General features: G+C 44.0%; 3 protein-coding genes across 21 annotated transcripts; 1 reads left to right on the top strand and 2 right to left on the bottom strand.

The window, feature by feature from the left end:
• Nucleotides 1-103: 103 nt before the first annotated feature.
• On the bottom strand, nt 104-10,963 carry LOC149984328 (succinate dehydrogenase [ubiquinone] flavoprotein subunit, mitochondrial-like). Its single transcript, XM_090220237.1, has 15 exons — nt 9,914-10,963; nt 9,422-9,505; nt 8,929-9,090; nt 8,472-8,615; nt 7,411-7,575; nt 6,894-7,042; nt 6,607-6,731; nt 5,306-5,474; nt 4,476-4,671; nt 4,079-4,250; nt 3,818-3,936; nt 2,795-2,906; nt 2,219-2,349; nt 1,848-1,961; nt 104-950 (listed from the first exon to the last, which is right to left on the bottom strand). The coding sequence occupies exons 1-15, from the start codon at nt 9,962-9,964 to the stop codon at nt 864-866; spliced, it is 1,980 nt and encodes a 659-aa protein (XP_090076363.1). The 5' UTR covers nt 9,965-10,963; the 3' UTR covers nt 104-863.
• LOC110517233 (coiled-coil domain-containing protein 127) lies at nt 10,295-13,913 on the top strand. The gene is made up of 4 exons (XM_021595380.3): nt 10,295-10,389; nt 10,960-11,092; nt 11,542-11,795; nt 12,953-13,913. The coding sequence occupies exons 2-4, from the start codon at nt 10,969-10,971 to the stop codon at nt 13,412-13,414; spliced, it is 840 nt and encodes a 279-aa protein (XP_021451055.3). The 5' UTR covers nt 10,295-10,389; nt 10,960-10,968; the 3' UTR covers nt 13,415-13,913.
• On the bottom strand, nt 13,809-23,755 carry LOC149984329 (acyl-CoA dehydrogenase family member 10-like). 19 transcript variants are annotated; one of them, XM_090220160.1, is made up of 13 exons: nt 23,626-23,755; nt 23,224-23,383; nt 22,602-22,750; nt 22,258-22,452; nt 21,561-21,719; nt 21,169-21,328; nt 20,644-20,770; nt 20,278-20,346; nt 19,944-20,125; nt 19,563-19,713; nt 19,191-19,336; nt 15,585-15,761; nt 13,809-14,730 (listed from the first exon to the last, which is right to left on the bottom strand). In XM_090220160.1, exons 2-13 carry the CDS (start codon nt 23,381-23,383, stop codon nt 14,585-14,587), a joined length of 1,821 nt encoding a protein of 606 aa, XP_090076286.1. In that variant the 5' UTR covers nt 23,626-23,755; the 3' UTR covers nt 13,809-14,584. The 19 variants fall into 19 exon arrangements, with proteins under 19 accessions (XP_090076286.1, XP_090076268.1, XP_090076271.1 ...); XM_090220142.1 differs by having other exon boundaries at nt 20,449-20,770; XM_090220145.1 differs by having other exon boundaries at nt 20,644-20,773.
• Between the last annotated feature and the right edge of the window lie 6 nt (nt 23,756-23,761).

Here is a 23,761-nt window from a genome sequence, read left to right on the forward strand (position 1 = left end):
AGAAGGGGAACATGTACTGTTCCTGTTTAGGTAGCCAGGTGACATGAATGAAATGGTCAGACATAGTCAAATGAATAGGGAAAAAAAAGTTGTCTAGAGTTGATTTAATGATTTAAAGTTTAATGACACATTTGAAATAATACACAGAACACAAGAACAAAGCAAATATAAATTAATTATTGGTAACATACATAGTATTTAATTTATTTCCCCCTTCCTAATTGTCTTAATGTCCACTATATTCCATCAGTAAATAGCACAAAGACAACTATAGTTGAGAATATTTTTAAATATTGCCATAAAGTGCATAACCTGTAGCGAGCAGAGTGAAATCAAACATCCCATCAAATATTGCTGGTCACACGCCAGGTCTACACATGAATTTATCCTGACAGGATAATCATTAAAGACGATGTGTTAATGACGCTGAAGGGACATCTACAGGAAATAGGACGTCTCAGCACTCTGAACTACAACGATTACACAACATTAAAATTCAGTTTTCCATTCAGAGTCCTAATATTATGGTATCAGTGGATAATAAAGGTTACAGAGACTGGGAGTATTTAGGTAACTACATATCTATAGGGAAAATACTCTACGACTTCATATGACAACAGACAATTAGAAAACAGTTCTATATTTACACACTTCAATCACAATACCTTAACAATTCCTTTGCTTGCAGTGTCGACTACAATATGTGGGTTGAAAGTCAAACTGCATGTGACACAGCAATAATTCCCTATCTACAGTGCTCCCTCACACAGAGTGAAGGTCACACAGTGAAATGGATCCTAGGTGGGTGTTGCTGGAAGCGTACAGACTGACAATAATAAATAAGTGTTCCTGTTGAGATGGTCTCAATAGGAGCGGATGGCTGGAGGGACGGCTGAACATTCCCCCTGGTCCAGAGAGGTGTCAATCACTGGTCGGTACTCCAGAGTTACCTGGAACATGACAGACAGATCAGTCTCCTAATAACAGATCCGTCTCCTAATAGCAGATCCGTCTCCTAATAACAGATCAGTCTCCTAATACCAGATCAGTCTCCTAATAACAGATCCATCTCCTAATAACAGATCCGTCTCCTAATACCAGATCCGTCTCCTAATACCAGATCCGTCTCCTAAAAACAGATCCGTCTCCTAATACCAGATCCGTCTCCTAATAACAGATCCGTCTCCTAAAAACAGATCCGTCTCCTAATACCAGATCAGTCTCCTAATACCAGATCCGTCTCCTAATAGCAGATCCGTCTCCTAATAACAGATCCGTCTCCTAAAAACAGATCCGTCTCCTAAAAACAGATCCGTCTCCTAAAAACAGATCCGTCTCCTAATACCAGATCCGTCTCCTAATACCAGATCCGTCTCCTAAAAACAGATCCGTCTCCTAATACCAGATCCGTCTCCTAATACCAGATCCGTCTCCTAATACCAGATCCGTCTCCTAATAACAGATCCGTCTCCTAATACCAGATCCGTCTCCTAATACCAGATCCGTCTCCTAATAACAGATCCGTCTCCTAATAACAGATCCATCTCCTAATACCAGATCTGTCTCCTAATAACAGATCCGTCTCCTAATAACAGATCCGTCTCCTAATACCAGATCAGTCTCCTAATAACAGATCCGTCTCCTAATAACAGATCCGTCTCCTAATAACAGATCAGTCCAAAGGCCCTCATTTGTATTTCTCCATCCAAAAACCTATTTCTGGACTAAACAGTATGTTCAACCAAGAGCATGTTTTTTAGTCCAGACAGGCTTGATTCTGTTCAGGGAAGATAGTCCCTATGCGTTTCCATCAGACACACAGACAGGAGTCGTGGTAGTTGTTTTACCTCGCCAGTCTTGGGATCCACAGTGGACATGGTGTGTTTTCTCCAATGCTGTTCGAAAGGCTTCCTCTCCTGTCCTGCCAGAGGCCTGGCGTAGTCCAGCTCATCCATACGGTCCTGGAACACACAATGTCACATTTAAGTCCACTGCCTATCAATTAACCAATCAACCAATCAATCAACCGGACATTCAACAAATAAATGAACCAATTCATCTATAAATCAACCAGCCAATCAATCCTTGTATCGCTAGAATTAGGAGATGTGTAGTGCAGCGTTGAGGCCCTGAGTTGTAGATCACTTCATTTGAGTGGCTGGTTGGAAAGTGCTCTCCTCATCTTATTCAACCAGGTGAGAATCCATCCTCCTCTCACCTTGTAGTCCTCCCGGGCGTGTGCTCCCCTGGTCTCCTTGCGTGCCTCGGCAGAGTGGATAGTCTGGACCGCGTTCAGCATCAGGTTCTGCAGCTCCAGAGACTCGACCAGGTCAGTGTTCCACACCATACCTGACCGAACGGCAGGGAAACGTCAGTTAGAACAACCAACACCAATCCTGTGACCTGACGATCCTGAGTCCAGGAGAAGTGTTTTAATCTAGGTCTGGTAAAACCAGAGCTGCAGGAAGTACAGTAGCTTTGGGATGGAGCTGTTGAGATTATTTTGGAGACAGGGGGGGTGCTGATTTTTTTTATATCGGTCTGCAAATACAGGACTAGTAAAGGCCCAGAGCACTACTTTTGTGAACAATATATATATATTTTTTTACGTTTTTTTCTTCTGATTTTTCAGGAAGTGCTGCAGCAGCCTCAGGACTTCTACTTCCTGCAGCTATGGGTAAAACTGTCCTAAATCTCACTGAAAACGACTGAATCAAGAGATACGATAACAACATAAAGTCAACACATCTAAGTGAGATCAACTCTGAATATTAATTTGAGGTAAACTACTGACCACGGTCGAATGTCTTGATGTCCTCCATGGTCTGGTAGATGGCGTCCATCTTGTCACATCCCTCCTTCAGAACGTCGCCGGTACGGAACACTGCTGCATGGGTCTGCATCGTCTGGAGACGGAGACAAAAAGAGAAGAAGATTGGTTTTAAAGAGCTCAGACATGACAAATGAAACATCTATGTCAGGACTGTTCAACCCTGTTCCCTGTCCAACCCTACTGTAGGTTTTAACTCCAACCCTGTTCCTGGAGAGCTACCCTACTGTAGGTTTTAACTCCAACCCTGTTCCTGGAGAGCTACCCTACTGTAGGTTTTAACTCCAACCCTGTTCCTGGAGAGAGACCCTCCTGTAGGTTTTAACTCCAACACTGTTCCTGGAGAGTTACCCTCCTGTAGGTTTTCACTCCAACACTGTTCCTGTAGAGTTACCCTCCTGTAGGTTTTAACTCCAACACTGTTCCTGGAGAGTTACCCTCCTGTAGGTTTTCACTACAACCCTGTTCCTGGAGAGAGACCCTCCTGTAGGTTTTAACTCCAACACTGTTCCTGGAGAGTTACCCTCCTGTAGGTTTTCACTACAACCCTGTTCCTGGAGAGAGACCCTCCTGTAGGTTTTAACTCCAACCCTAATCTAGCACACCTGATTCTAATAATTAGCTGGTTGATAAGCTGAATCAGGTCAGTTACAACTGGGGTTGGAGTTAACCTACAGGAGGGTAACTCTCCAGGAACAGGGTTGAAGTTAAAACCTACAGGAGGGTAACTCTACAGGAACAGTGTTGGAGTGAAAACCTACAGGAGGGTATCTCTCCAGGAACAGGGTTGGAGTTAAAACCTACAGGAGGGTATCTCTCCAGGAACAGGGTTGGAGTCAAAACCTACAGGAGGGTAGCTCTCCAGGAACTGGGTTGGGGAGCCCTGCTCTATGTGTACCACTGCACTGTCTAGTTAAATACACTAGACTAGATACAGATGCCAATAGATTTCAACAGAAAACCTTTTAGTCAACATGTATTCCTCACTCTCTGCATGTTGAGTCTGATCTCAGAGGTTCTGGTGTTCCCGTCAGCAAACCTGATCTTGTCCAGGTTGGCCACAGACTCCTCTCCAGCACTGGGCTTCAGTGGGGAAAGCTTCTCACCTAGAATGTCAAAAAGAGACAGTCAAACTCCAAGTACATTAAAGCATTATCAGCTATTCGCTTTTTAACATGACAGATTTAAAAAATCTAGAAATCAACCAACTATCTAACCAATCAGTCATAATGTGAAGAGCCTGCTTACCTGGAGTGCAGGTGTCAGCGATGGTGAGGGCACAGGCTCTGCCAAACACCACCAGATCCAGCAGGGAGTTGGCACCCAGCCGGTTGGCACCATGGACACTGGCACAGGCAGCCTCACCACAGGCATACAGCCCTGGCACCACCTTGTCCTCCCCATCTGGATGAGTTATGACCTGAGAGGAAGATGACCAAGACCGTTACGGGTCGGTCTAGAGTCAAATAATGTCTATCTAGTTCTGGGTAAGACTGATTGATTGACGTGAAGTTTCTTGAAGGACAATAAATGTTAACTAATCTCTCTATCTCTCTTACCCAGCCATAGTGATCACCATCCCTTACGGAGACAAGAAAATCCCCCCAAACTAACAGTGAGAATTGTAAAGAGTGTTATAATCTACCTGTCCCTTATAGTTAGTGGGGATTCCTCCCATGTTGTAGTGGACGGTGGGCAGGACAGGGATGGGCTCTTTGGTGACGTCAACCCCAGCGAAGATCATGGCGGTCTCAGAGATACCAGGCAGGCGGGTGGCCAGCTGCTGGTGGGGCAGGTGGTGCAACTGCAGGTACACATGGTCCTTCTCCGGACCACAACCCCTGGAAATGGGAAAAAAAAGGCTTCTGTGAGAGTCTTTCTGTGAGAGAGAGTGTCTTTCTGTGAGAGAGAGTGTCTTTCTGTGAGAGAGAGTGTCTTTCTGTCAGAGAGAGTGTATTTCTGTGAGAGAGAGTCTTTCTGTGAGAGAGAGTCTTTCTGTGAGAGAGAGAGTCTTTCTGTGAGAGAGAGTCTTTCTGTGAGAGAGAGAGTCTTTCTGTGAGAGAGAGAGTCTTTCTGTGAGAGAGAGAGTCTTTCTGTGAGAGAGAGAGTCTTTCTGTGAGAGAGAGCGTCTTTCTGTGAGAGAGAGAGCGTCTTTCTGTGAGAGAGAGAGCGTCTTTCTGTGAGAGAGAGAGCGTCTTTCTGTGAGAGAGAGCGTCTTTCTGTGAGAGACAGCGTCTTTCTGTGAGAGAGAGTGTCTTTCTGTGAGAGAGAGTGTCTTTCTGTGAGAGAGAGAGTCTTTCAGGTCAAATCATATATTTTAGTGCCAATTTCAAGTTGTGGCCTCAAATTCCAATTACATTTTTACTTCCATCTCCAGGAATGAACGCTATTAAGGGGGTTAGGGATTGAGTCAGATACTACTGGTGGAGCGAAATATGTAATTGAATCAATATTCAGTATTGTTGATTATCATACCTTCCCTCGCGGATCTCAATGGTCATGGAACGTGACACCACATCCCGGGAGGCCAGATCTTTGGCGTTGGGAGCGTAGCGTTCCATAAAGCGCTCTCCTTCACTGTTGATGAGGATCCCTCCCTCGCCACGGCTACCCTCAGTGATGAGGCAGCCGGCACCATAGATACCTGACAGGGTTACATCACAGCTAGGGTGTCGGGTGTCACCTCAGGTCAAATATACACTGATGACCTTTGCATTTACGTAATGTGAAGGTCAGTCAGTTGACGTTAAAACAAATCCTTATAGTAAATATGGATTTCATAAGTGGGAAGTGGCCATGGATCTCCTTACTAGTCAGAGTATAGTTACAGTATAGTTACAGTATAGTTACAGTATAGTTAGTGGCTGTGGTTCTTACTAGTTACAGTATAGTTACAGTATAGTTACAGTATAGTTAGTGGCTGTGGTTCTTACTGGTTACAGTATAGTTACAGTATAGTTACAGTATAGTTAGTGGCTGTGGTTCTTACTGGTTACAGTATAGTTACAGTATAGTTACAGTATAGTTAGTGGCTGTGGTTCTTACTGGTTACAGTATAGTTACAGTATAGTTACTGGCTGTGGTTCTTACTAGTTACAGTATATTACAGTATAGTTACTGGCTGTGGTTCTTACTAGTTACAGTATAGTTACAGTATAGTTACAGTATAGTTACTGGCTGTGGTTCTTACTGGTTACAGTATAGTTACAGTATAGTTACAGTATAGTTAGTGGCTGTGGTTCTTACTGGTTACAGTGTAGTTACAGTATAGTTACAGTATAGTTACTGGCTGTGGTTCTTACTGGTTACAGTATAGTTACAGTATAGTTACTGGCTGTGGTTCTTACTAGTTACAGTATAGTTACAGTATAGTTACAGTATAGTTAGTGGCTGTGGTTCTTACTGGTTCCAGTATAGTTACAGTATAGTTACAGTATAGTTACTGGCTGTGGTTCTTACTGGTTACAGTATAGTTAGTGGCTGTGGTTCTTACTGGTTACAGTATAGTTACAGTATAGTACAGTATAGTTACTGGCTGTGGTTCTTACTGGTTACAGTATAGCTACAGTATAGTTACAGTATAGTTGTAGTATAGTTAGTTAGTGGCTGTGGTTCTTACTGGTTACAGTATAGTTACAGTATAGTTAGTGGCTGTGGTTCTTACTAGTTACAGTATAGTTACAGTATAGTTACAGTATAGTTAGTGGCTGTGGTTCTTACTGGTTACAGTATAGTTACAGTATAGTTACAGTATAGTTAGTGGCTGTGGTTCTTACCGGTGGGGTGGAACTGTACAAACTCCAGGTCCTGGCATGGTAGGCCAGCTCTGGTTACCATGGCGTTACCATCCCCGGTGCTGGTGTGGGCTGAGGTACAGCTGAAGTAGGTACGGCCATAACCACTACACATACAAAGAGAGATAATGGATATAAGGAGGTTGCTACTGGTGTAGACATGTGCGATGTGTAATCCTGCTGACTCAAAGCGATTGTCAGGACATTACAGGGCTTCATTCAGAGGGACATGAGAAATATGAAAGGCTCTGGGACATGAACAAACAGACCCAGTAGCGATGACAGTGTTGTTGGCTCTGAAGCGGTGGATGGATCCGTCCTCCATACAGAGAGCGATCACTCCTCTGCATTCACCATCCTCCATCAGCAGGTCCAGGGCAAAGTACTCCACAAAGTAGCTGGTGTCATACCTTAAGGACTGGAGAAGAACAACTAATGGGACATTGAAAATCAAAAAGGTTGTATAAATAAACAGTAAATGTATGCAAGGTCTCAGACTGAAGCCAGACCTGTGAATGCAAACTAAACCCTTGTCTCAGCTCTGCTTCCAGCTTTTACTGGTCAACTACCACACATTGGCCTTGAAATGTTTTTGTGCCATTCACCTTAGGGACCACAATGGAAATAAGTCAATGACCTTTTTGTGTTATTCCTGTCAAGTTTTTACAAATCTAATGTACTGTGTTTTAACTGTCGAATAAAAAATCAGTCAATGATCCAACCAAACTAGAGGACATATTTAATAAAGCGAGTCTAGTAACTGTCTCATGATAACATTAAACATACCCGTCCATACAATGTGTGAAGAAGGGAGTGTCCAGTCCTGTCAGCTACGCAGCAGCATCGGTGTGCTTGGCCTCCCTTTCCAAAATTCAGGCTCTGACCCCCGAAGGCCCTCTGATAGATCTTCCCATCATCTGTCCGACTGAAGGGCATTCCAAAGTTCTCCAGCTAGCGGGGGTGGGGCACAAAGAACAATGTGATACAACCATATTGTCATGAACACGATGGGAGACAGAGATGGTTTCAAGCGCAGGGCACAGCAGGTGTTTATTGTAAAAATGACCACAGGAGGAGACAGGTAGCTGGGTCCAGGGGCAGCCAGAAGGTCATACACAGGAGGAGGCAGGTAGCTGGGTCCAGGGGCAGCCAGAAGGTCATACACAGGAGGAGGCAGGTAGCTGGGTCCAGGGGCAGCCAGAAGGTCATACACAGGAGGAGGCAGGTAGCTGGGTCCAGGGGCAGCCAGAAGGTCATACACAGGAGGAGGCAGGTAGCTGGGTCCAGGGGCAGCCAGAAGGTCATACACAGGAGGAGGCAGGTAGCTGGGTCCAGGGGCAGCCAGAAGGTCATACAGGGGGTCCAAAAGGGCAACAGTACAAGCAGGGAAAAGGCTAGTAACATCGTCCGGGAGATCAGGAATTAGGTTGACAACAGGAAATCCGACAGGCAAAAGGCGTCATTAGTGAGGCGGGCAAAAACTATCATAGAGTGTCACAAAACAAACAATACCTCACAATGACGGGGTGCAAAGAACTGAACTAAATAGGGTGTGATAATGACATACAGGTGTGTGAACAGGTGATCAGAATTCAGGTGACTGGGATCTGGAGAGTGAGCTGCATTCAGGGGGGGGGGGGGGTCTATGTGTTTGAGAGTGTGAGCTGGAGAGTGAGCTGTGTTCTGGTTTCTACGTGTTTTGACAGTGTGAGATGGAAACAGACGTTACACATATTCCAGCACTTTATTTTATGTCTTTGGGGAAAAACAGACTAAAACACCAGGATCTGTGTCTGAAATTGCACCCTATATAGTGTTCAAAATGTAGTGCACTAATTATCTCTCACCTCCACCACGGCAGCTGGGGCCTGCTCTGTCATGTAGTGGATAGCATCCTGGTCTCCTAGCCAATCAGATCCCTTCACTGTGTCGTAGAAGTGCCACCTCCAATCATCTCCCTCCATGTTACCCAGGGCTGCATTGATCCCACCCTGGTATTGGACAAAATCAACACTAATGAATTCAACAGTTCATTATGAATTTAGGATAGGACACAAATGTAGAACGGTAAATGAATCAAGTGCATTTCTATTCATTCATCATAATAGTACTGTAATTACTCTTCACATGCACTTCAACTACAGATGATTGTTGAGAAGCTACCCAACTACTGCCAAGCCAAACCCCAATTCCCTCCGACTAGTAAAATAGGAAAAAAATGAAACGAGGTACGAGTCGCTTGATACATTGATGTCAATGGGAGACTGAAGTTAGGTATTCACCCATAAATATGCATAGGCCTACCTGTGCTGCCACAGTGTGAGACCTAGTGGGGAACAGCTTGGTGACACAGGCCGTGTTGAAGCCAGCCTCAGACAGACCAAAAGCAGCTCTCAGACCTGCTCCCCCAGCCCCTACCACCACCGCATCAAACTCGTGATCCACTACCGGGTACTGGGTTGAGATCTGAGGATCAGAATAATATTGACTCGGATACACAGAGACAGAGATTAGCCTCCTGTGAATATTGATAACTACAAAAAAAACATGGCTGATATGACATTGTAACAAACAAAATTGTGAGCAAAAATCATACAAATTAATAGGGAATCCTTTAAATAAATAAAAAATGATGCATATTGTATGTAGATATGTAAATACAATATGTAAATACAATATGTAAATACAAACGACTTCATAACCAGAATGTCTCTTGAAGACCTTTATTTTAAAATGTGTCTTGCATGTAACGGAAGAATTAGAAACACAGTGGGTGTTCTGCTTGTGTAAAACTCACATCATCTGACACTTTGGCGTTGTCCTTCTTCCCATAGATGGAGAAGTGGATGTTCCTGGAGCTACATCGGGTGGCTGCAGGGAGCTATAATTATAGGGATAACATGATAAATCAATAGGTAGAGATCATAGACATATAATTAAATCTCAAATACATAGAAAACAAAAAACATCATCATTTCACACTGGACCAGCAACATATTCAATCAAATCAAGGTGGAAAAACACTCTAAACCCCCAAAAGAAAATCCCTGTCATTATGAATAGGTCATTTAGCAAGTACAGTATATTCATTTTGACATATTCAATAAGTGACTCTCAGACAGCTAACGTTATGTAACGAAGGGTCTGGTCTGGAGGACTGTTATGAAAGGCTGTGTCTGCTGCTGGTTACGAAAGCTGAAAGAGAAGCATTCCCTCCCCCTCGCAGTTACACAACTGACTTTTCACAGACTACACAAATGCATTATCCAACAACAATTATTAAACTCACGGCTTTAGTTGATAAAATCCTCTTGGTCAGGACTCTGGATACACTTGCCATCCTTATTATTCACAGGTTCTCTGCTAACAGCTACACAATAACTGTCTAGGAACGAACAGATCTATACTGATTGGGGGAAAATCAATTCCTTCCTGGGGCACCGCCCACTGGAAGAAACCATCTCAAACGTCTTGAAAGCAAGGGGGAGGCTCATGGCTTTTGACAACGCTTCAAGTTCTAAATCCATTTCAGCACACATTAGATAAAATAAATGAATTAAGACTGATAAAATGTTGAGTTTTAAATAAACAATTTCTCTTTACACATATATTGTAATGACATAGAGACTATATCTTCGACTGTAACACCCTCGTACAAAACAAGTGGTCTCTTTGTAATTGTCTTGCGTAAAAGCGTATAATCGCTCTTTCCCATCGGTACAGGGACAAATGTATAGCTACTTGACCTAGACACATTTTGTCAAGGTGAGCGTCTGCTCAATTTAAAAAATATATATATACTGTGCTTCTTTGCAATGTGTTATTTGGGACTGAAATAGCCGTGCACTAATGCAATGACTCAGTTAGCTGTTGATAATTTTAGCCTGCAAGCTAACCATCATGTAAAGCTGTGTTGTTGTGTTAGCTGTGGCAAGTGTGCTAGCAAACCGCACTTGTTTTGTTGGTGTTAATTAGCTATTCATGTTCAGGCCAAAGAATGGACATTTTTAAAAGTGTTACAATGATAATAAAGAGAGACTGCCATTAGCTACATTGCTGTGCCAGTCGTCATGTGGGATGCATGCCAATGTTGTGGTTTAGGGAGTTTGATATCATATAAGACCAACCGTTTCCCCTGCTAATATTTTCTAGTTGACTTGCCTAGCTATTTATTTAAATATAATTAACGTTATTACTATTCCTCATTTTAGGTCAAGGTAATGCCTTATGGTCAGGTTGGTTGTATGTAACAACAGCTAGTCAGCTAGCTAGATAAAACAATGTAAGTGGTGATGACAGGTACGTGTATAAACATTCGACTCTCCCCTGGAATAGGGCACCTCCATGAACAACTTGAATGACCCCCCTAGATGGAACATGGGGCCAGACCCACGAGAAGGTGCTGCTGCTGACGGGAACAAATGGAATTATGCCCTCCTGGTGCCAATGCTGGGGCTGGCTGCCTTTCGTAAGTAGCCTGCACAGTACAGTGTTGTTGCACAAGGACAGGATATTCACTATACATGACATGTGGCGTATATACAACTGAAGACAAAAGTTGTAGGCCAATCTTGTACTTACTTTGACAGACACTGACAAGCCTTATACTCATTTGTGGTGACTTCACTGCATTGCCCTTCACCAAATAGGTTGTCATTACAACATTATGACAGTATTATTACAATCACTACATATAATATTGCAGGAAAGTGATGGGGTAGTTCCGATGGGGTAGTTCCGATGGGGTAGTTCCAACCGGGGCTTGAACATGGGACTGTTGAACCAACACCTTCTCTGAGGAGGGGAGGTTGGTGGGTTATTATATGAGAAGGTGTTTGGTCAACAGCCACAATGTCCTGGGTTTAAGCCCTAGTCAGGACTACACCCTATAATAACCAAACAACCTCCCATCCTCAGGCTGGATCTGGACCAGAGAGTCTCAGACAGAGATCATAAAGGTCAAGGCCCGGTACGACCAGGACATGTCTGCCGTGACCTCCAACCTTGAGATGAAGTACAGAGACACCCTGACGGAGAACCGGCGGGCAGCGGCCATCTTAGAGCTGGAACTGGAGAAGGAGAGGCAGAGGGTCCAGGGGTACCGGCAGGCCCTCATCTCACAGAGCCAGCAGGTCATGGAGGAACGCAAACAGCTACAGGTGGAACGAGAGGTAGGAGGACTTGACTTAAAGATGCACCCCGGGATCTTAAGCACAGCAAATCTGTAACATATAGCACAAATTGGATTTGTAACATATCACACATATTTCTAAATTCGTATGATATCATACAAATTGCAAAATTTGTAGCATGTCGCAAGAAATGGATGATGTAGTACACAACTGGATGATGTAGTACACAACTGGATGATGTAGTACACAACTGGATGATGTAGTACACAATTAAATGAAGTAGTACACAAAAAACAGGGACCACTTTTGGCTCATGAGCAACACTTTCAAAACTACAGGCTGAAATTATCAAAATGTTTGAGAATGCATCTTTAACTTAGTTTTAACTCCTAGTGGAGCCTGGTAAGGGCCTTGAAGGTGTGAGGGGAATGTTGCTTTTAAGATGGAGTTGTTATAAGCTGAGGTTATTTGTTGATGTTTAAATTGAACAGATAGGGAGAGTGAAAGAGAGACAGGAAAGGTATGAGATGTGTTCCAGAAGGACGATGGGTCAGATTCAAACCCACGCAGACACTGGTATACCAACACGTGTACTGAAAGGGGAAAGGGGGAGACCTAGTCAGTTGTACAACTGAATGCCTTCAACTGAAATGTGTCTTCTGCATTTAACCCAACCCCTCTGAATCAGAGAGGTGTGTCTTCCTCATTTAACCCAACCCCTCTGAATCAGAGAGGTGTGTCTTCCTCATTTAACCCAACCCCTCTGAATCAGAGAGGTGTGTCTTCCTCATTTAACCCAACCCCTCTGAATCAGAGGTGTGTCTTCCTCATTTAACCCAACCCCTCTGAATCAGAGAGGTGTGTCTTCCTCATTTAACCCAACCCCTCTGAATCAGAGAGGTGTGTCTTCCTCATTTAACCCAACCCCTCTGAATCAGAGAGGTGCAGGGGGCTGCCTTAAATCGACATCCACGTCTTCGGCGCCCGGGGAACACTGGGTTAACTGCCTTGCTGCAGGGGCAGAGCAACAGATTTTGACCTTGTCCGCTCAGTGATTCAATCCAGCAACCTTTCGGTTACTGGCCCATCGCTCTAACCACAGTGCTGTGTAACTAACCACTAGACTAAACCCTGAAGCAACAGTTGAGATTTGTATTATCTTGTGTTTACTAAACATTTCATTTTCAAATCGCCAGGCTCTGGAGCAAGAGAAGATTAAGCTTTTAGAATCCGGCGCCGCTGGGGCCTTCCTCCAACACGCTCTGGCCAGAGAGAGCGACTGGCACCAGAGGGCCTCAGCCATGCTGAAGGATCTGGAGGAGGACCTTGTGGAGAGACAGGGGGCCTACTGCAACCTGCTCCTCCCCAGGGAACATAGGCTAGAGATGGAGAAGAACCTGCTCCTCAAGGTGGTGAAGGAACCGTTGGGAAAGGATACAGATCTGGAGGGAGACCTGAAGGATATCTTTAAGAACGACCGCTACTGTGCCAAAGGCAACAATCGCCTCCTCAACGTGAAGAAAATGGACAAGAGGAAGAATGGTAGCTTGATGTGGCTCTACCTCAGATATTGGCAGCTTCAGGTTACCATGGAGACGCATAAACGGGCAGAGGACTCAATACTGGGAGTTACACCAGATAAGAACGACCTCAAGTGACCTTGATAGAGTTGACCTTGATAGGGTTGACCTTGATAGGGTTGACCTTGATAGGGTTGACCTTGAGTATATAGTAACAGTCTTCTTGACTGCACAAATGTTTTATTTTTTCACTAAATGGTGAATTAGTTTGTATATTTCATTTCCTCTACATCATTTTATGACTCCTGACAAATGTAAACGCTTACTTTGTTACTAGTGAAACACAGTAAATGCCAATGGAATTGTCATTGAATGTCAGGGATATTTTCACAACTATAGTTTTGTCTTCGCACTCCAAACCCAATGTTGGATGATATGATACAGTATCATGAATTCTAGAGGAATATTTCCTTTTGATAAAATCATGTGTATCCACATTGGACATCTGTTTGGTCAGTCATGTAGAAAAGAATAGTGATATACTTTTATTTTGACAGAATATACAAAGTTATAACAGACTGTGGTTGTGTCATACGATCGTGTAATGACATGTAATATACTGACATCTCTGACTAGATACTTTGTGTGGGTTATTTAATTAGAGGTATTGGTTGAGTAAAGCCCAGGACTGACAAGCATTGCTGACCATAGCTTCCACAGGCTCCATAAAGTTTGAACTAATGTAAACTGAATCAAAGAAATAGACCTGAGCAAACATTTACATTTTATTCATGTAGCGGACACTCTCGTCCAGAGATGAAGTTTTGTAGGAGAAAAAAAAAACAACAACCACAGTTATTGCAAGAAAAGCCTTCTTGGAAACAGCTGTTATTAGTAGAAAAAAACCAGGAAGAGAAAAACCAAGTGCAAAATATTCTGAGGCACAGCAATTCCCTATCAGTTTTAGTCCATCTACGGCCAGGGGCGATCCTGCCCAGGGAAGGCTGCCGTTTCCTGGCTGAGACAGTAGCCCAGGGCTCCTGGAGGGAATAGTGGATGAACAGCTGAGCTCTGGAAGTCTGGGTTGGATGGGCAGTCATCCTCTCTAAGACACCCGAACAGTCCCACTCCAGTTATTTTTGACCTTTTCCCGTTGAAAAACAATATCCTGGGTATATATGTAGTGATGTAATGTGTACTTAAGCGCCAACAAAGAACATACAACTTCCTCTATGCCTGCCAATCATTTCAGCTACTGAAATCTGGTTTTAAAGGGGACAATCCAGGATTTGAAAAACAACAAAGCAGTCACTCTGCTACTTGCCCCTTTAAAGGGGAGGTGCCTGCATGAGGCGACCTGGGCATGGCGTTGAAGATACGGAAGCCCTCTTTGGTGGCAAAGTCCCAGGCCAGGTCAGCCACCTGCTCAGCTAACCTCCCAGAGCCGGTTTGTCCTGTAAAAGAGGGATAGTTAAGACTACAACTACATATTGTTCATAAAACAGATGTAAGGTTAACATCTGGACAGACTGTTAGGCCAGCTAAGTAATAATATAATCTGGACAGACTGTTAGGCCAGCTAAGTAATAATATAATCTGGACAGACTGTTAGGCCAGCTAAGTAATAATATAATTTGGACAGACTGTTAGGCCAGCTAAGTAATACTATAATCTGGACAGACTGTTGGGCCAGCTAATTAATAATATAATCTGGACAGACTGTTAGGCCAGCTAAGTAATAATATAATCTGGACAGACTGTTAGGCCAGCTAATTAATAATATAATCTGGACAGACTGTTAGGCCAGCTAAGTAATAATATAATCTGGACAGACTGTTAGGCCAGCTAAGTAATAATATAATCTGGACAGACTGTTAGGCCAGCTAAGTAATAATATAATCTGGACAGACTGTTAGGCCAGCTAATTAATAATATAATCTGGACAGACTGTTAGGCCAGCTAAGTAATAATATAATCTGGACAGACTGTTAGGCCAGCTAAGTAATAATATAATCTGGACAGACTGTTAGGCTAGCTAAATAATAGTAATATATGTCATTTAGCAGACACTTTTATCCAAAGCAAATTAGTCATGCATGCATAGATAATTTTATGTATGAGTGGTCCCGGGAATCGAACCCACTATCCTGGTGTTGCAAGAGTGATGCTCTTCCAACAGCTACAGAGGACCAAGTAATAGCTGACAAGCTATAAGATCCAAACTATGTACACTTTACGAAGCTTTATTAATTGTCATTGAAGATATTGCCTGAGACACAATCCTAAACTCTGGTCTATGTTCTGGTACCTGCAATGGTACTCTTGCTCTCTCTCTGGCGACTGGCTGCCAGGCAGAAGAGGTGGAAGGCCATGTAGAAGTTCCAGTCTGGGACTCCCTCCTCCAGACCCATAGAGCTGCAGTACTGCCCCATCACCTCCTCCACAGTGGGGATACCCAGCTGGACTAGGCCCCTGTCAGATATACCTGTAGGAAACACAATGAAACCACCACTGTGTTGATATATTGAATCATAACTATACGGAACAAAAATATAAAACGCAACATGCAACAATTTCAAAGATTTTACTGAGTTACACTTCATATAAAAGGAAATCAGTCAATTTAAATAAATTCATTAGGCCCTAATCTATTAATTTAACATGACTGGGAATACAGATATGCATCTGTTGGTCACAAATACCTTTTTTAAAAAAAAGAAGGTAGGCGTGAATCAGAAAACCAGTCAGTATCTGGTGTGACCTCCATTTGCCGTATGCAGTGCATAGAGTTGATCAGGCTGTTGATTGTGGCCTGTGGAATGTTGTCCTACTCCTCTTCAATGGCTGTGCGAAGTTGCTGGATATTGGCGGGGACTGGAACACGCTGTCGTACAAGTATATCCAGAGCATCCCAAACATGCTCAATGGGTGACATGTCTGGTGAGTATGCAGGTCATGGAAAAACTGGGACATTTTCAGCTTCCAGGAATTGTGTACAGATCCTTGCGTCACGGGGTCGTGCATTATCATGCTGAATCATGAGGTGATGGCGGATTAAATGGCACTACAATGGGCCTCAGGATCTCGTCACGGTATCTCTGTGCATTCAAATGGCCATCGATAAAATGCAATTGTGTTAGCTGTCCATAGCTTATGCCTGTCCATACTAGGGCTGTCCCCAACTAAAATAAAATATTGGTCAACCGAGAGTAGTGCTGTTCTTTCGACCAATCGATTGGTCAAAATGTTTAAACTTATTTTTCCATATATAGACAGACACACCCTATGTGAATAAAACCAACTACATATGCACTTAGCTTGTCTGATGCTTTAAGCACACTGTTTGATTATATAAATTAACGTCACACAAATTACTCACAATGTGTTAAAAAAAAAATACAGCGAGTGCCTGTGTCACTGGCGCACGTTGTCTCGCTCTCCTCCCTACTGCAGCGAAAAGGCACCACAACACAGCAAGTGTTTATTGCGCTGTCCATGCTAAAGCTGCCACATCATTACAGCCATATCGTTTCTGTCTTGATTCTGACTGAAAAGTTCCGTTAACGAAATCCCTAATTTGTTTAGGAAAAATGTTCCCTCTTCACTCAACCCATACTCTCTTTACGTAACACGTAAGCATCGCATGCATGTGACCAATAGGGCCTGACCTATAGCCCATCATAATCACATTAATAAATTGGTTATAACAAACTCCGAACACAGTTATGTCGACTGCAAAATGGATGTGGAGGACGTGAAGAAAGAAACTCGAAACGGGTGAATGTTTACTGGTTGTTCAGGAGGGAAAGGGGAAGTAAAGATCTGTGGAAGACATTTGACTTGGTTGTGGAGACTACTGGAGATCTAGAAAACGGAATGTATAGGAGCAAGCGTTGCGTGAGTATTATGTGCCAAACAGGTGTTGTTAGATTACAATAATGTTATTATTTTCTCTGACCATTTGGAACAGTAAACAACACCAAATAAGTGTACCAGAGAGTCTGTTCTATTGCAAAAAAATAAATACATAAAGCCTTTATTACAGCAGACTAAAAACAGTTGCATGCACCTTTCCAACAAGTCAGTTCCAAGTACATTTTTGCCCTGCTAGAGCTTCCCTGGTCAACTGTAAGTGCTGTTAAGTAGAAATGTATAGGATCAACAAGGGCTCAGCCCGCGATGTGGTAGGCCACACAAGCTCACAGAACGGGACCACCGAGTGCTGAAGTGCGTAACAATTGTCTGTCCTCGGTTGCAACACTCGCTTCCAAAGGCAGTTTGGAACTCGGTAGAAACGTCAGCACAAGAACTGTTCGTCGGGAGCTTCATGAAATGGGTTTCCATGGCCGAGCAGCCACACACAAGCCTAAGATCACCATGCGCAATGCCAAGTGTCGGTTGGAGTGGTATAAAGCTCGCTGCCATTGGACTCTGGAGCAGTGGAAACGCTTTCTCTGGAGTGATGAATAAAGTTGCACCATCTGGCAGTCCGACTGACAAATCTGGGTTTGGCGGATGCTGGGAGAACGTTACACGCCCCAATGCATAGTGGCAACTGTAAAGTTTGGTGGATGAGGAATAATGGTTGTTTTTCATGGTTCGGCCTAGGCCCCAAGTTCCAGTGAAGGGAAATCTTAACGCTACAGCATTCAATTACATTCTAGATGATTATGTGCTTCCAACTTTGTGGCATCAGTTTGGGGAAGGCGCTTTCCTGTTTCAGCATGACAATGCCCCTGTGCACAAAGCAAGGTCCATATAGAAATGGTTTGTCGAGATCAGTGTCGAAGAACTTGACTGGCCTGCAGAGAGCCCTGACCTCAACCCCATCGAACACCTTTGGGATGAACTGGAACGCCAACTGTGAGCCAGGCCTAATCGCCCGACCACACTAATGCTCTTGTGGCCGAATGGAGTCCCCGCAGCAATGTTCCAACATCTAGTGGAAAGCCTTCCCAGAACAATTGAGGCAGTTTTAGCAGCAAAGGGTGGACCAACTCCATGTTAATGGCCATGATTTTGGAATGAGATGTTCGTCGATCAGGTGTCCACATACTTTTGGCCATGTAGTGTATATAGTTTATGTTCAATCTATCGAATCAGTTATTGTTTTCTTGTCAAACTCAGACATTTCTCTCAAAACACAGGGATGTCCATTCGCAAGAAACTGGTATTATCAGAGGACCAAAAAACAGCAGGTTATTCTGGCTGGAATTGCACATAATTACATTACCTGACCACCCCCAGTAAAACTAATCCTGTCTGAATATGGTTTAAGGCATTGTTCTCAATCCCAATATGATGGTTAATTTTGCTACTATGCACATAGCAACATAGGGAAAGGTGCCAATTCTATGGTGCACTGAAGATTATGTTTCAGAACTGCGGACAGCGACCGTATCCAACGCGGGAGAAAGCACATTTGTTATAAAATAATATTAGATCTATTAGCGTTGCACCATTATTTTTACATAATATAACCACATGCACATTTTAGAGTGGCCTTTTATTGTCCCCCAGCACAAGGTGCACCTGTGTAATGATCATGCTGTTTAATCAGCTTCTTGATATGCCACATCTGTCAGGTGGATGGATTATATTGGCAAAGGTGAAATGCTCACTAACAGGGATGTAAACAAAGTTGTGCACAAAATTTGAGAGAAATATGTTTTTTGTGCTAATGGAACATTTCTGGGATCTTTTATTTCAAGCTCATGAAACATGGGACCAACACTTTTGTTGTGTTTATATTTTGGTTCAGTGTAAATGCATACTACTTCTAGGTTATATCCCAAATGGCACCCTATATACTGCACTACTTTTGACCAAGGCGCATGGGAATAGGGTGCCATTTGAGTTTTATATCCGTGGGCCTGGTAGGGTGCAGTAGTACAGTTAGGTGGTATAATGGTACCTGTCAGTAGAGGGTTGTCCTGGGGCAGGCAGTGAGCCATACAGCTGAAGGTCAGGTCTGTTAGAGGGTCACCCAGTCTGGAACGGCCCCAGTCCATCACCGCAACCACCTCTGGCTTCTCTGGGTGGAACACAAGGTTCTCCAGTCTATGGACCAGAGGGGGTTTTGGGTTGGATTCATTTCACCACGGCTGTGTTCAAAATGACACCCTTTTCCCTTCATAGTGCACTACTTTTGACCAGATCGATGGGATTAGTACACTATATGGGGAATAGGGTGCCATGTGGGATGCACACCTAATCATGACTTTTCAAATACATATATTACTGCTGATTATGTAAAATATACATGCTATGTGTGTTTCTGTTATACCTGAAGCTTCCATGGATCAGCGTAGATCTCTGGTGTTTGGGGAGGTGCAGAGGAAGCCACTGTATGAGTCTCTCCATGGCTGGGATGGGCGGAGTCTCACTGTCCCTGTACTGCTGAGTCCACCACTGTACCTGAAGCCCCATGTAATCCACTACAGAGGAGAAAGAAGGAGAGAGAGAGAGAGAAGATGAAGGAGAGAGTGAAAGAAAGAGAAGGAAAGAGAGAGAGAGAGAGAAAGAGAGAGAGGAGAGAGTGAAAGAAAGCGAGAACGAGAGAGGAGAGTGAAAGAGAGGAAAGAGAGAGAATGAGGAGAGAGAGAGAGAGGAAAGAAAGAGAGAGAGAGAATGACACAAAACAATCTTTGCTAAATAAATGAATTACCTGGCTCGCCGTAGTCCTCCAGGCCGACTGCTCTAGGATCTAGACAGTGGATCTGGCAGAGTGTGTGTTGCATGGCTTGGTACAAGGCCCTCCTGTCCCCGGGGGTCAGGCCTGGCAGGGAGGGGTCACTGAACATCCTCCCTAGACAGACCTCCATCAAGAGGAAGGGAGCACCCAGGACACTGGGCAACACAACCACATACAGGAAGAAAACAGAGACAGACAAACAGGGATAAAAATAAAAAAAATCTAGAACTATGTAACGTGCATGAGTGTATGTATGTTTCTGTGCTTGTTTCTGTGTGTGTGCCTGTCAGGCAGTGTGCGTTCTCACCTTGGGTCCTCACACAGATCAATGATCTCTGGAACAGGGATGCCGGATCCACTGAGAGATTTCAACAACCTGTGGAGTACAGAGAAGAGAGTGATGAAAGAACACAACGTTTCTTCATACAACTGGAAATGAACTTAAAAGGTTAATGATACAAATGGTGTCACAAATTACATTCTATTCCCTATAGTGCACTGCTGTTGACCAGGGCCCATAGGGTACACTATATAGGGAACATGGTGCCGTTTGGGACACAGACACAGTGATCTAGATAGAAGAGACGAATGATCAATCCAGATGCTGATCACTTCCATCTCACACCCGTCTAATTCCCACAGCTTGGTAGGTGGTGTGTTGGAGGAGCCCAACCTGTACTCTGTCTCCATGGCTCGGGAGGTCTTCTGCTGTTTCCTCAGGAGGAGATGGCGCCCTCCAGTGGTCAAGTGATATAAGGAGTTTGACTGACTGGGGTTGAGTTGTTGGACAGCAACAGAGTCTGCTTCAGATATAGAGACAGACAGCATCAACAGTAAATAGAGACACTGGGTGTGTCCCGAATGGATTCTTATTCCTACTTCTTTTGACAAAGGGCCCTTTTTAGGAATAGGGTGCTGTTTGGGACGTAGCCATCATATAGGTGAGCTTTCTAGACAGACATCATAGATCAACATACATGTCCTGGTCCTCCCTTCCCCCAGTGCCTTTAGAGGCTACGGGACTTTCTACTGACAACACTGAGGTAATATCAATTATATCCATTTCTAGACAGAAGTTTTGAAATGTTCTGACGAAGCTCTGACAAAGGCCAAGAGGCCGATACGTAATATTGTAAACTACAGTTATACTGACAAGAGTAGTGTGCAAGTTGTTATTTAAAGAAATGGATAGATGTACCTTTGTCAGACAGATGGAGAGCCTTCCTCAGGTACTGTGTAAGTTGGTCCATAGGGAGCTTTGTGGCCACAGGGGCAGAACCAGGCCCAGGAACAAACCCTGACAGGGGGATCCCCAGCACCCCTTCCAGCTCCTTCACTGACACTGCAATGTCCCCTACCTGAAGAACAATATCTATCACTCACCGGTGGCTCGGTTACAGAGTCTGTGGGTTATGTTCCTTAGTGTTTGGTGACTACTACGAAGCTTGGGGAGGAACTTGAAACACTGCTCAATGAAACAGCGAGATCATTCACTAGGTTGCAGTCACTTGCCCAGTACACCACAACATCTCCAAGATAGAGTGCTATGGGTATGGGGGAGTTAAGAATGCAGAGACTCGGCTCACTCACCTTGATGGCATGCATCCCTAGCTGGGCAGCTGCCTCAACGTTTAACTTCAGGTCATCCAGAAACACAGCCTCATGGGCAGAGACACCCAGTCTGTTCAGGCACAGGTGGTAGATCCTAGGGTCTGGCTTACTGAGGCCCTCCCTACACGACTCAACTATCTACAACCAGAGATGTGGGGGGAGAGAGAGGAGTAATGAGATGGGAAAGGTGGGAAAGAGGGATGGTGAGAGGCAGGATGGGGACAGAGGGAGAGATAGAGAGAGGAGTAATGAGATGGGAAAGGTGGGAAAGAAGGATGGTGAGAGGCAGGATGGGGACATATTTTCACTTTGTATGTTGTCTACCTCACTTGCTTTGGCAATGTTAACACATGTTTCCCATGCCAATAAAGCCCTTGAATTGAATTGAATTGAGAGAGAGAGAGAGAGGAAGTCTACATTGTAATCATAATGCCATTTCTGCACTCAAACACTGAAATTTGACATAGAATTGTCTACTAACTGTTACACAGCTACTATTTGTGTTACTTTTACTATCATTACTAAATTATGTCTACGTCCCAAATGGCACCCTATTCCTATGTAGTGTACTACTTTTAACCAGGGCCTATAGGGCTCTGAACAAAAGTAGTGCACTATATAGGGAATAGGGTGCAATTTGGGACGTACTCGATGTAACCATAAAATGCTTAGTCACCACATCGAAGAGAGAGTGGTCCAGAGGCAGGAAGGGGTCACCGTTCAGCTGGAGGAAGTTGTTGCTGAGAACAGCAGTCTTCAGGCCCCTGGAGCGAGCACACAAAATGGCCTCCATCATGACGGGTAGAGGCCTGGTCATTGGCCCACTGGTCAGATTAGACAAGAATGAGCCAATGGGAACAGGACTTCCTGCCTGAGGGTGGAGCAGCAGAGAGGGATAATGAATTAAGATGTGGGTTTAATCCCAAATGGCACCCTATTCCCTAGTTTAGTGCACTACTTTTAACCAGGGCCCATAGGGTACAGGCTGTACATACAGATAGACAGTAGACATAAGCTCACTATCTCACTGCACTGCCTGCCGAAGGCCTCCACAAACTCCTCAGCCCCAATCTCTCCACGCATGAACCTCTTCCACGCATTCACCTCCCCACCTGTCCTGATGGCCTTGCCCAGCGTGCCCAGAGGAACACTGTTCTGTTGTTCAAACACTAGAGAGAAAAAGAGACCGAGAATATTATGTTGCACTATATTGACTTCTATGTTTATTTTGATTGAACCTTTATTTAACTAGGCAAGTCAGTTAAGAACAAATTCTTATTTTAAATGACGTCCTACCGGGGAACAGTGGGTTAACTGCCTTGTTCAGGGGCAGAACGACAGATGTGTACCTTGTCGGCATAGGGATTCGACCTTGCAACCTTTCGGTCACTATTCCAACGCTCTAACCACTAGGCTCCCTGCCGCCCCTCCACTCTAACCACTAGGCTCCCTGCCGCCCCTCCACTCTAACCACTAGGCTCCCTGCCGCCCCTATGTATTGAGGCCCTTTCCTCCATTAGGAGTTGAATGGAAATAAGTAGGTCTACCGTAATGGCCTATTTTTGATGTTGGGTTATACAAGGCTTGTGTGGTACATTGTGTGGTACATTGTGTGGCACATTGTGTGGCCTATATAACATACCTGTTGCCAATTTGACAGGTGACGGAATGAGAACTCCATACATGTCAAAAATGACAGCTTTGTAAGTGGAGATGGCAGCAAAGCTTCTGTGACAGAGGCTAGGCATCTTCAGACTCCACAACTGAGACCTGAATCGTGCAGCAGTCTGCATCTTCTTCATCTTGGTTTTGCACAAGAAATAAGTACAAAGATTGTTAGTCAAATGGGAGAAGAGAACACTCTAAAACAAGTAAAGATTGCTGCCCTGTTTCTGACAAAAATACCTCCTTGAATTTATCAAAATCTTAACATTGAAAACATGAGACAGTAGAAAAGTTTCCTCCTTCTTTCAATCTGACCTCTTACTTCAACGTTGTCACCGTCAGGCAATGTCAGATAGTTGTCAACGTCTCTCTCTCTTACCTGTGTTGACCTTACGCAGGCTAACGTTGATTGCAGAATATTATGTGATAGTCTTGTATTCTAGAGACATATTTGCAGTACTGTTTACAATGCAGACATGTTGTACTTCAATGTAGGTCATGTGATCATGGCGTGT

This window comes from Oncorhynchus mykiss, chromosome 3 (genome assembly GCF_057628025.1).
Source record: "Oncorhynchus mykiss isolate SJ-2025 chromosome 3, ASM5762802v1, whole genome shotgun sequence".
Classification (NCBI taxonomy): Eukaryota; Metazoa; Chordata; class Actinopteri; order Salmoniformes; family Salmonidae; genus Oncorhynchus; species Oncorhynchus mykiss.

Coding starts and splice junctions, on each gene's coding strand:
- LOC149984329 (XM_090220136.1), bottom strand. CDS start 23,383: ATGAAGAAGATGCAGACTGCTGCACGATTCAGGTCTCAGTTGTGGAGT. Junction 21,329..21,560: donor TAGGGATGCATGCCATCAAG/GTGAGTGAGCCG, acceptor ATTGTTCTTCAG/GTAGGGGACATTGCAGTGTC. Junction 15,762..19,190: donor GGACAACCCTCTACTGACAG/GTACCATTATAC, acceptor TGTTTCCTACAG/GTATATCTGACAGGGGCCTA.
- LOC110517233 (XM_021595380.3), top strand. CDS start 10,969: ATGAACAACTTGAATGACCCCCCTAGATGGAACATGGGGCCAGACCCA. Junction 11,093..11,541: donor GCTGGGGCTGGCTGCCTTTC/GTAAGTAGCCTG, acceptor TCCCATCCTCAG/GCTGGATCTGGACCAGAGAG. Junction 11,796..12,952: donor AGCTACAGGTGGAACGAGAG/GTAGGAGGACTT, acceptor TCAAATCGCCAG/GCTCTGGAGCAAGAGAAGAT.
- LOC149984328 (XM_090220237.1), bottom strand. CDS start 9,964: ATGGCAAGTGTATCCAGAGTCCTGACCAAGAGGATTTTATCAACTAAA. Junction 8,616..8,928: donor CTCACACTGTGGCAGCACAG/GTAGGCCTATGC, acceptor GTCCAATACCAG/GGTGGGATCAATGCAGCCCT. Junction 2,350..2,794: donor CATCAAGACATTCGACCGTG/GTCAGTAGTTTA, acceptor CCGTTCGGTCAG/GTATGGTGTGGAACACTGAC.